At 38.9% G+C, this 12,522-nt stretch overlaps 1 protein-coding gene across 35 annotated transcripts in view; it reads left to right on the top strand.

Moving 5' to 3' along the window:
• The window catches only part of HUWE1 (HECT, UBA and WWE domain containing E3 ubiquitin protein ligase 1), a 157,474-nt gene that overhangs the window by 61,568 nt on the left and 83,384 nt on the right, over positions 1 to 12,522 (top strand). For 34 of the 35 annotated variants that reach the window (XM_055563870.1, XM_055563864.1, XM_055563867.1 and 31 more), the window contains 10 exons: positions 5,068 to 5,130; positions 6,933 to 7,010; positions 8,272 to 8,319; positions 8,401 to 8,469; positions 8,909 to 9,008; positions 9,938 to 10,059; positions 10,236 to 10,386; positions 10,525 to 10,652; positions 11,212 to 11,352; positions 11,555 to 11,660. In XM_055563870.1, coding sequence (XP_055419845.1) covers positions 5,068 to 5,130; positions 6,933 to 7,010; positions 8,272 to 8,319; positions 8,401 to 8,469; positions 8,909 to 9,008; positions 9,938 to 10,059; positions 10,236 to 10,386; positions 10,525 to 10,652; positions 11,212 to 11,352; positions 11,555 to 11,660 — 1,006 coding nt within the window. The remainder of the gene's footprint in view (positions 1 to 5,067; positions 5,131 to 6,932; positions 7,011 to 8,271; positions 8,320 to 8,400; positions 8,470 to 8,908; positions 9,009 to 9,937; positions 10,060 to 10,235; positions 10,387 to 10,524; positions 10,653 to 11,211; positions 11,353 to 11,554; positions 11,661 to 12,522) is intronic. The other variant, XM_055563873.1, reaches the window with a different exon arrangement.

Genomic DNA, 12,522 nt, shown 5'->3' with positions numbered 1-12,522 from the left:
ATGTTGTGTCCGTATAATTTACAGTTGTTATATCTTCTTTGAATTGACCCCTTTATCATTTTGTAGTGACCTTAATTGTTTCCCATTACAGGTTTTGAGTCAAAGCCTATTTTGTAGGATATGGGTAGCTATCCCTGCTCTTTTGGTTTCCACTTATGTAAAATAACTTTCTTTTCCTGCACTTTGAGCCTATGTGTGTCTTTAAAGCTGAAGTGAGTTTCTTGTAGGTAGCATGTAGTTGGGTCTTGGTTTTTGTAGGTAGCATGTAGTTGGGTCTTGGTTTTTTTTTTCCCACCCAACTACTTGATGCCTTTTGATCAGAAAAATGAATTCATCTACATTTGGAGTAATTATTATTAATAATAGGTAGGGACTTAGTTATGCCATCTTATAAGTTCTTTTTTGATTGTTTTGTGTTTCCCTTGCTCCTTTCTTTTTCTGTCTTTGTCAATAATGGTTTTTCATATTCTTCAGTTCCCTTCTATTCCTGTTTTGTTTATCTAAGTTTTGCTTTGTAGTTACCATGAATCTTACATAAAACATAGATATAATAGCAACTTAACTTTGATTGCATATGAAAAACTTAACACTTTTACTCCCCTTTGATTTTATGATTTTGATGTCACAGTTTACCTCTTTTTATATTGTGTATTCATTAACAAATTATTTTAGAATTAAAAATTTTTTTTAATTATGTTTTTTAAAAAACTCTTGTCCTTTAACTTTTATCATTCATGGGTGATTGTTTAAGATAGTGTTTTCCTGGAGCTCTCAAACACCTGCTGAGAGTGGCTGCAACCGATTCACAGACCACTGCAGGGTCCACAGCTTGGGTCCTGTTATCCAACAAACTGCCGGGTGAGACTTCTCCCAGGTCCCTTTGCATGTGGGGTTGGATTCCACAGCTCCCATAAAGGTACTTTTCTCTATGAATGGGTGCCAAGTTATTGCGGGGGTGAGGGATGGAGCACAGTGAGAGACATCTTATTGCGCTACCTTGCTGAGGCCACTCCTTATGTTGCTACAGTGGACATTTTGAATATTATAACATAGCAACTCTGGAAATCAGACTCTCACCCTTCCCCTTCCCCGGGGTTTGTTGTTAAGATTTGTTGTTTTTTATTTAGACTTTTCTGAACTGGTTTCTGAATTTTGTTTTATGTGGTCATTGAAGTCTCTGTTACCTTAGTGGTCAGCTAGTGATTTGCTTTATTCCTGGAACTGAATTATCTCTGTCTTTGCTCGTGAGTTCTGTGTACATATTGGTATCTTCTATGTCAATGCTCACTATCTTCAATACTTACCCAGAAAGTTAAGAATCCCTTAGAAGAAATGGAGTAGCCCTCATAGTCAACAAAAGAGTATGAAATGCAGCACTTGGATGCAGTCTCAAAAATGACAGAATGATCTCTGGTCGTTTCCAAGGCAGACCATTCAGTACCACAGTAATCCAAGTTTATACCCCAAACAGTAATGCTGAAGAAGCTGCAGTTGAACAGTTCTATGAAGACCTACAAGACCTTCTAGAACTAACACCCCAAAAAGATGTCATTTTCATTATAGGGGACTGGAATGCAAAAGTAGAAAGTCAAGAGATCCCTAGAGTAACAAGCAAATTTGGTCTTAGAGTACAAAATGAAGCAGGGCAGAGACTAACAGTTTTGCCAAGAGAACACACTGGTCATAGCAAACACCCTCTTCCAACAGCATAAGAGAAGACTCTACACATGGATATCACCATATGATCAATACTGAAATCAGATTGATTATATTCTTTGCAGCCAAAGATGGAGAAGCTCTATACAGTCAGCGAAAACAAGACCCAGAGCTGACTGTGGGTCAGATCATGAACTCCTTATTGCCAAATTCAGACTTAAATTGAAGAAAGTAGGGAAAACCTCTACACCATTCAGGTATGAGCTAAATCAAATCCCTGATGATTATACAGTGTAAGTGACAAATAGATTCAAGGGATTAGATCTGATAGAGTGCCTGAAGAACTATGAATGGAGTTTTGTGATATTGTACAGGAGGCAGTGATCAAGACCATCCGCAAGAAAAAGAAATGCAGAAAGGCAAAATCGTTATCTGAGGAGGCCTTACAAATAGCTGAAAAGAGAAGCTAAAGGCAAAGGAGAAAACCATTTGAATGCAGAGTTCCAAAGAATAGCAAGGAGAGGTAAGAAAGCCTCCCTCAGTGATCAGTGCATGGAAGTAGAGGAAAACAATAGAATGGGAAAGACTAGAGATCTCTTCAAGAAAATTAGAGATACCGAGGGAACATTTCATGCAAAGATGGGCACAATAAAGGACAGAAATGGTATGGACCTAACTGAAGCAGAAAATGTTAAGAAGAGGTGGCCAGAATACACAGAAGAATTATATAAAAAGATCTTAATCACACAGGTAACCACGATGGTGTGATCACTCACCTAGAGCCAGACATCCTGGAAGGCAAAGTCAAGTGGGCTTAGGAAGCATCATTATGAACAAAGCTAGTGGAGGTGATGGAATTCCAGTTGAGCTCTTTCAAATCCTAAAAAGAGATGCTGTTTTAAAGTGCTACACTCAATATGCCAGCAAATTTGGAAAACTCAGCAGTGGCCACAAGACTGGAAAAGGGCAGTTTTCATTCCAATCCCAAAGAAAGGCAATGCCAAAGAATGCTCAAACTACTACACAATTGCACTCACCTCACACGCTAGTAAAGTAATGCTCAAAATTCTCCAAGCCAGGCTTCACCAGTACGTGAACCGTGAACTTCAAGATGTTCAAGCTAGATTTAGAAAAGGCAGAGGAACCAGAGATCAAATTTGCCAACATGCATTGGATCATTGAAAAAGCAAGAGAGTTCCAAGAAAACATCTATTTCTGCTTTATTGACTATGCCAAAGCCTTTGACTGTGTGGACCAAAACAAACTGTGGAAAATTCTGAAAGAGATGGGAATACCAGACCACCTGACCTGCCTCTTGAGAAATCTGTATGCAGGTCAGGAAGCAACAGTTAGAACTGGACATGGAACAACAAACTGGTTCCAAATTGGGAAGGAGTATATCAAGGCTGTATATTGTCACCCGGCTTATTTAACTTATATGCCAAGTACATAATGAGAAATGCTGGGCTGGATGAAGCATAAGCTGGAATCAAGATTGCCAGGAGAAATATCAATAACCTCAGATATGCAGATGACACCACCCTTATGGCAGAAAGTGAAGAAGAACTAAAGAGCCTCTTGATGAGAGTGAAAAATTTGGCTTAAAGCTCAACATTCAGAAAACGAAGGTCATGGCATGCGGTCCCATCACTTCATGGCAAATAGATGGGGAAACAGTGGAAACAGTGTCAGACTTCATTTTTCTGGGCTCCAAAGTCACTGCAGATGGTGAGTGCAGCCTTGAAATTAAAAGAAGGAAAGTTACGCCCAACCTAGACAGCATATTAAAAAGCAGAGACATTACTTTGTCAACAAAGATCCATCTAGTCAAGGCTATGGTTTTTTCAGTGGTCATGTATGGATGTGAGAATTTGACTAAAGAAAGCTGAACACTGAAGAATTGATGCTTTTGAACTGTGGTGTTGGAGAAGACTCTTGAGAGTCCCTTGGACTGCAAGGAGGTCCAACCAGTCCGTACTAAAGGAGATCAGTCCTGGGTGTTCATTGGAAGGACTGATCTTGAAGCTGAAGCTCCAATATGATGCAAAGAACTGCCTCATTGGAAAAGACCCCGATGCTGGGAAAGATTGAAGGTGGGAGGAGAAGGGGACGACAGAGGACGAGATGGTTGGATGGCATCACTGACTCAATGGACATGAGTTTGAGTGAACTCCGGGAGTTGGTGATGGACAGGGAGGCCTGGCGTGCTGCAGTCCGTCGGGTCACAGAGTCAGACACGACTGAGCAACTGAAATGAACTGAACCAGAAAGTTTACAACTCTGGCTTAGCCTTCCCTTGCATAGAGCCTCATGTCAGCTAGAGATATGGGAACTTAGTGCTTTTTCAGTTCTTTTCCAAGAATGTGCCCAACCTTGGGCACACATGTGGCCTTCTAGATTTTCAGGAGTGTGTGGGAGTTTTCAAAGCCCATATTCCCCAAAACATTACACTCCTCAGCCTTTCTTTCCAAGCTTTTCCATTTGTCTATTAATTACCCCAACTGTATCTACTTAGTCTTCAATGTTTTCAACAAATGCCCACCTGCACCCCTGGGAGAATTTCGAATTAGGCAAAAATGATAGATATCTCAAATGCTGTTGAAAAATGTAGGCTAATTTTTACGCAAAATTTTATGGCTGGGCTTTTTTTTTCTGTTTGGTACTCAATAATATTGTACAGTTGAGCCATTCTCCCGCATTACTTAGGGGCTAGGGGCTAGTACTTGTTGATGAATTTTTTAGACATAATGGCAGAGTACAATAATATTAAGAATGGAGGATCTTCTACTTTGCACTTTGGCTCATGTCAAAAAGTCAGGAACTGAAGAGCATGTGGTTTCACCCTATGAGAGAGGTGATCAGGCTGAGCATGGAAAAGATGGTATAGTACTTAAGATCCAATGGGTCAAGACTGACCTTTCAGCAAGCATGACTGCAGGCATATCAAATGCATTTACTTGCAAGAGCTTCTTATATTCTTCCCAGTTGCATCCTCAAAGAACAATGAAATTGATCTCTTTGGAGAAATCACCTTTAGGCAGACCATCTTACCTTGAGTCTTAAGTTCTTGCTTCTATTTGCTCCCTCTTTTTGTTTGATTATAACGTTGGATGTCTTTTCAATGCTGTGTTCCAAGCAGCCACATACTCTTTAAATACTTTATACACAAAGCTACCTTAAGTGAAAGTGAAGTCACTCAGTCATGTCCGACTCTTTGCGACCCCGTGGACTGTAGCCCACCAGGCTCCTCTGTCCGTGGGATTCTCCAGGCAAGAATACTGGAGTGGGTTGCCATTTCCTTCTCCAGGGGATCTTCCCAACCCAGGGATCGAACCCGGGTCTCCTGCATTGCAAGCAGATGCTTTATCCTCTGAGCCACTGTTTTAATACTGTCTTTTTTCCTTTTCCAAGAGCTGGGGTGGTAAGGAGAATGGCTTTGGACTAGCAGAATGTTGCAGAGACTTGCATATGATGGTAAGTAACTGACATTTGAGTATCTTTTGACAACTTGTGTGATCTCTTTTTGAGCCTTACTTTACAGTTAATATATGGCATTTAAAGTTGTTACTTCACATCAGGATTTTGAGGAAGCTGAGATCAGTTGAGACATAGCTACCTTTTCTAGAAGTGCTTGGGTCCTTATTGTGCTGGTGGTTGCTGAAAATCTCAGAAACACAGTATATGATCCTACGATCTCTTGAATAAGAAACTGCTTTTGTTGAGTCATCTTGAAAGTGGTGAAAAATCCCAGAAATTACACTTCCTTTCATTCTCTCACTGGAACTGTCAGAACTCTGGGTAGTCTGGCATGACTGTAAGAATAACTGCTTGGAGAACAGGTCTGCCATTTTGGTTATTGAGAACTTGGAATGTTTTGTGTACTTTCCGTGTTTCCCCCTCATGCCTGTCCTGCTCATACTTTAAGCTATGTTTAAATTATGAACTCAAGCATCCTCCCCTGCTCTGATACGTTGCTATAGAACCACAAAGCACAATTGAATTATTATAACACAAATCCATGTCAAGAAGCAGCTATATTTTCCAACACATATACTGCTTCTTTTATTAGTCTGTCATGTATAGGACAAATGGATGCAATGAAATTTAGTGTAATTATCTTAGCAAGCCTTCCCCCCCCCCCCCAGGAGAATGGTTCTTTTTCTGGTCACAGAAAACTATAAATAGAACAAATAACTTTTCCACCTTATATGGTATGCTTTATTTATATTAGTGAATATTAGGTAATATGGGAGATGAGTGTTATCTGTTTTAATAATTAAAGCTGTGTAAATCTTAAAGGGTATTCAGTTTGGAATTCTAAGAAAATTATTTTTCATCTTAAAGTTTAGGTGATTAATTCTGAGGCTCCTTATGTATATCAAGCTTGTTCTTGGCCACTTGAGCAAAACAGTATGATACACTCTACTAGGTTTGTATGGTGTCTGTTAACAATGTTGGTCTTGACTTATATTAAGAAATCATCCACCCTTTTATTTATTGATATTTGGCATATCATGTGACTTTGAAAATTTTGTGTACTTTAAAAGAAAGTAGTACATGTTTTAAAAATTCTAAGAATACAAAGGTGTATATAATAATTCTCTACCCCCAGAGGCAACCACTGCTACTGGTTTCTTTCAGAGACACACTTTAATGGGCATGCTGTTGCAGTCTTATTTGTCATGTTGCTTTTCTAGAGTTAAGGAGCATTTGTTGTCAGGGTCTGGTTTATATTGACTTGGTATCTGCCTGTGCAGAAAAGCAATTTGATATCATGAGAAATGATATAGGATGTTATGGGAAAATGCATTTAAAGAATTACAAAGGTATGCCAATGAGGCATAGTTTGAATAAAATATTTCAAAAGGTGATGATATTAACTAAGATTGCCATAAGGTGTTCTTTTCTATTCTCGAACTAGTACCTAGACCCTTGTATTTGTCCTTCACCCTTGAATTTTTATTCATTATTGGGACAGGCTTGCCTCTCTCTTCCCTCTTGAGAATAGCTGCAGTCAAAATTGACCTCTTGAAGGAAAGAACAACTGATAACTTGAGCTATCAGTAAGGAATATGAAAGCTTTTGGAGCTGTGGGCTCCACTGTCCTGATTTTGTGTTATAAGACATCTGAGCTTTGCTAAAACAAGGAATGAAGGCACTGTAGCTGCTGATGACACTCCTGATTCTGCTGTCACAGTGAGTTGGACAAGTAGCTAAGACTGAGGGAAGATTTAGGAGAAGATAGTATCTGATTCTTTCATGTGCTTTTTACACAGAAATACCCACCCAGTGCCACTACACTACACTTTGAATTCTATGCGGACCCTGGGGCTGAGGTCAAAATCGAGAAAAGGGTGAGTCTCATTCACATTTGTTCTAATAGAGTCAATGATCTGTACCTGGGGTTGACTTTCTAGGACTTCTCAGTAAAATTAGAGAATGATGTTGAGATACATTGCTGCCCTCCCAAGATAAATATATCCAGCAGCTTCTCAGGAATAAGTGTTCATTGTTTGCCCAGCAGATAGGTTTGAATCTTACTTACGTTCGAACTGTCAAAAGACAGGACTCTGTTTATAAGGCAATGTTAGGACTGGTATATTTTTCTCAGTCTCAGTTGAGAATTCCACCATTTAGTATTGGGTTGGCCAAAAAGTTCATCGGGTTTTCGGAAAAACCCAGACAAACTTTTTGGCCAACCCAATATAATAGTCTAGATAGTGATTGGTTCAACTTTCTCTGCTCAAGCCAGCCTGCATGAAGTCTGTGTATTGCTTACAGGGCCCTGCTTCAATTATCTGGTCATTTCATATATTATTTTGCTGTTGCTACTGCTGCTAAGTCGCTTCAGTCGTGTCCGACTCTGTGCGACCCCATAGACTGCAGCCCATCAGGTTCCCCTTTCCTTGGGATTCTCCAGGCAAGAACACTGGAGTGGGTTGCCATTTCCTTCTCCAATGCGTGAGAGTGAAGTCGCTCAGTCGTGTCCGACTCCTAGCGACCCCATGGACTGCAGCCTACTAGGCTCCTCCATCCATGGGATTTTCCAGGCAAGAATACTGGAGTGGGGATATTCTTTTGAGGAGATAGCAAAATTCACTTTGGTTTAGAAGTGGTCTAATAAATAAGATCTTTTTTTCCTTCTACTTAAAATATATGCTCAGTCGCTCAGTTGTGTCCGACTCTTAGTGACCCCATGGACTGCAGCCTACCAGACTTCTCTGTCCATGGGATTTTCCAGGCAAGAGTACTGGAGTGGGTTGCCATTGCCTTCTCCATGCATATTTAGAGAGAACCCATTTTCATGGATTCAGTCTTTGCTGTGAATAAGAAGGCTGTGTGTATTAAATAAAGTTTAAAAGGGATAAGGAAGAATATGAAATGTATCTGGCTATGTACATTATTTTTAATCTGGTTTCAAAGACGCTTTGCTGAGAATGTATAACATGAGCATTTAGGGTGCTCTAAAGAACACTTTGATTTTTGAGAGCATGCAGTTGAGTCTTCTATGTAGGGTAACATCTTGTTTTTCAGATAGCTCTTGGCAGTCCTATGGCATGGGGAAGCTAATGTATACAGTGACTCCTAACAACTCTCTTATCTTTCTAATTTCAGACATCTAGTAACACACTACATTATATTCACATAGAGCAACTTGACAAGGTAAGAGGAATATTTGACTGTTGGTTAGTTCTAACATTTAGTTCACTTTTTTGTTCCTAACTATCTTTTTTCCTAATGTAGATTTCAGAAAGCCCTTCTGAAATCATGGAGTCTCTTACCAAAATGTACAGCATTCCTAAGGATAAGCAGGTATGATATGTCTTATAAATATCTAAATAATATCCATATAAATCAGACTATTGTGCTGGAGTGGAGAGATAGCATAGCAGAAAGAATGGAGTCACACCATGTTCAAATTAGCTTCTGTGGGCCTTAGTTTCCTCATGTTTTATGAGGGCAACACTTACTGGCTTCCTAGGTCCTGATACAGTTTGAGGAAAACAGAAGCAGCTTTATTCACCATGAATATCTAAGAGGTGGTAGCTTAACACTTGGATACCAAAGGAGAAAACATTTCATTGTGTTATATTTTTTCTGCTCATTGTAATGGTGATCAGATATTTAATTTGATTAATAATCAGAACTCTTGCCAAATGTCAAGAGCCAAATGAGTAAGACTTAGCCCTCCCTCAGAAAGTATAGTCATCTTTTCCATTGGTTTCCTAATTTAGGTCTTATGTCTCTACAGATGCTGTTATTTACACACATACGGCTGGCCCATGGCTTTTCTAATCACAGGAAGCGATTGCAAGCTGTTCAGGCCAGGCTACATGCAATATCTATATTAGGTAAGAAAATAACATGTAACAGGTCCTGGTTAGGCAGTTTAGACTTGATTTCCTTTGAACTTCATCTGTCTTTGTTGCTATGGGCTCATTGTAGTTACCTAGCTGGCAAGTTAAATTGTAGTCAAATTGCCAGCATTTCTAGTGTTCACTGTATTCATCATTCTTGAGCTCCTTAATGTTGGATCAGAAAGAGGATATGTATGATTCACACATCACATAGGTTTAGTGGGTGTTTTTTGTTTTGTTTTTTTATGAGTGTTCAGATAATCATCTTCCCTTAGACCCTATTTTTCCTCTTGCCAGTTCATCTTCCTCTCTTTGGGAGTGTAATTTTGAAATTCATTAAATAATACTGTGCATTTTACTTTTTCTTGTAAAGTGGTATAGTGGAAATCACACTGGTTTCGGAGTCAGTCCTGGGCTTTCACCCTGACTTTGTAGATTATTAGGCACCTGTTTATCCTTTCGGCCTCATTTTCCTGATTTTATGTTGGAACAATATGTATTTTATAAGCTGATCTGAGGGTTAAATGAAAAAACTGATAAAGTACTCTCAAGTTTTACTACAGTGTCATACAAGTTTCTGATTTCATCTGCAGTAGTCCATCAATTCTGTTCTTTATAGCTTGTGTAAGTTTCCAGTGTAAAACAGAAACATATGAGTTATCAAGTAGTGATGTTATAAAGAATTAATTCTTCTATTTTTATACTTAAATTTCTGAAAATCCTTGCTCAAGACAATTGATACCATTAATAGGAGAATCAGTTTGGTGGGTGTTTGGGGCTTATAACTATATTTGATCCAATCTTCTGAAACTCAATGATTTTGTCCTCCAATGCTGGTGGGAAGGGAGTCCTTCCCCAGAACCAGTAGATGCCGAAAGGTCTGTCATTGGGCAGTGGCTTGACCACTGCCTTCTTGCCTAAAGTGTTTATTTCTCCTTTTGCAGTGTATTCCAATGCCTTGCAGGAGTCAGCAAACAGTATCTTGTATAATGGGTTGATAGAAGAGTTGGTAGATGTCCTTCAGATAACAGATAAGCAGCTTATGGTAAGTATTTATTAGATTCTTTACCAGCTGAGCCACCAGGGAAATCCCAAGAATACTGGAGTGGGTAGCCTATCCCTTCTCCAGTGGATCTTCCTGACCCAGGAATCGAACCAAGGTCTCCTGCATTGCAGGCGGATTCTTTACCAGCTGAGCTACTTTACTTTCTGTTTTCATAGGAGATTAAAGCTGCTTCTTTACGAACGTTAACATCAATTGTCCACTTAGAGAGAACTCCCAAACTCAGCAGTATTATTGATTGTACTGGAACTGCCTCCTACCATGGATTTTTGCCTGTACTTGTGCGAAACTGTATCCAGGCCATGATTGGTAAGTTTTTGTGCTTATTATCCTGGGCACCTAAAGGAACCCTACCCTTTGCTTTATCTGCCTTTGTTTAACATCCTGCCAACTTAACACCAAATTCTGAACTTGCTCTTTCTCTTCCTCTCTCAACTTCCCTTGTAGACCCTTCCATGGATCCATACCCTCACCAGTTTGCCACTGCTCTCTTCTCTTTTTTATACCATCTGGCCAGCTACGATGCTGGTGGCGAAGCCTTGGTCTCCTGTGGAATGATGGAAGCCTTATTGAAGGTGCTCTACTTACTTTTTTAAAATAAGTACATTTGGAGGGGAAATCAACTAAAAGAAGGTACAGAGTTATAAGTTTGAAGTGGTTCAAAGTGAGGATAGTTAGCATAAGAAAGCTTACCCAGAAAATGTTATACTTGATTTCTCAAGTTTGGCCTTCTGGTTAGCTCATTAACAACTTTTAAGATCAGCTATTTCCATTATTAAGAATTGATCATAGTCCACCATGGTATAATAGGAGGCCCTGGGTACTAATTAAGATATTGCCACATCTCCTCATGACCTTAAGCATGATAGGCTTTGCCATGTGCTAGGCCCCAGGTACCAGCTCTTTTCTCCCTGAATATTTTATTTAATCCTGAAAGGTAATTTATGTCCCTATTACTTCAGGCAGTTGCATCTCAGAAGTCATAGAGCTGTCATTTGGCAAGCACCAAAAATCAAACATATTTTTTCCTGCTGTACCATGGTGCCTCCCTGAGACTCTAGACTGCATGTTTCCAAAAGAATACATTATTACAGCTTTCATTTGATTGGTTTTACTTTTTTCTTTCCTTAATAGGTCATAAAGTTTCTTGGCGATGAACAGGACCAGATAACATTTGTCACCAGAGCTGTCAGAGTGGTTGACCTTATTACCAACCTGGACATGGCAGCTTTTCAATCCCATAGTGGACTTTCTATCTTCATTTATAGACTTGAGGTATATGAGGAGTACTTTGCATATACTTAGATATAGTGATTGCTATGCCCAGAAACTAATGTAATAACCATAAAGAGCCATGTTATCCCTTTTTTGTTTTTAGAAATCATTTCTGTAATCTGCCTGTGACACTCTTTTGTTATAATTTTTTAATCTCTTTTATATATATAGGATTATCTTACTGTTTCCCCTTTGATTATAGCATGAAGTTGATTTGTGCCGAAAAGAATGCCCTTTTGTGATCAAGCCAAAGATCCAGAGACCCAGTACTGCACAAGAAGGAGAAGAAATGGAAACTGATATGGATGGTAATTAATAATTACTATTAGTATTGGTTCATTACTGATTCATTATCTTCTTATTGCCACTAAAGTGTAAGCTCCATGAGATCACGATACTGTTTTGTTCACTGGTATAATCTTCAGTAGTGCCTGATACGTATATCACAGGTGTTTAAATATATATTACAGAAAGATAAGGAGACTATAGACACTAAAATGGGACCCTGTGAAATTATCTGGCTGTTTTGAGGAGGGGGAGGTAGAAAAGTTGTTGGGTAGGGAACAACTTTTAAATCATAAAATCTGAAAGAAGCCCAAGTGTTCTTAATCTTGGGGTAAATCAGATTATGTCCTTTTTAAAAACTTCCCCCAGTGAATAGCTCTAATAATAGTACCCAAAATAAAAAATTGTTTCACAGCTATCCTAGCAGCTTTCTTAGTATTTAATCTTGTCTTCATGACCCAGGATGTCTTTACATATATCTATAACCATGCTAATAATAATGATATTAAATTTTTTATAGTGGTTTTCATTCTTGACACTAAATATCCATAAGTTTTCATTCCTTTTTTTCCCCCCCAAACACAGTTAACTATGTGCATTGCTGTCCCTAGAGGGCCCTTTACCCAATTTCTATCTCTAGTCTGCAATGGGCAACTTGGCATTTGAGGTAATGGGTATGGTCATGTGGTCCCAGGTGTTGATTAAAATGTGACATCTCCAAAATGGTGTGGTATAGAAGATGATTTAAAGACTCTGTTCACAATAAATCAGTGGTTGTCAAACTTAAGAAACCATAAGAATAAGAAAAAATTAAAGTTCTTGCTAAAGATTTAGTGTAATGCTTAATTTAGTAAGTTCATAAGTAAAGACTAGGAAATCTACATT

The sequence above is a fragment of the Bubalus kerabau genome, chromosome X (genome assembly GCF_029407905.1).
Source record: "Bubalus kerabau isolate K-KA32 ecotype Philippines breed swamp buffalo chromosome X, PCC_UOA_SB_1v2, whole genome shotgun sequence".
Lineage (NCBI taxonomy): Eukaryota > Metazoa > Chordata > Mammalia > Artiodactyla > Bovidae > Bubalus > Bubalus kerabau.
Note: the sequence above shows the minus strand (reverse complement) of the source record. Positions and strands in the feature narration are given on the sequence as shown.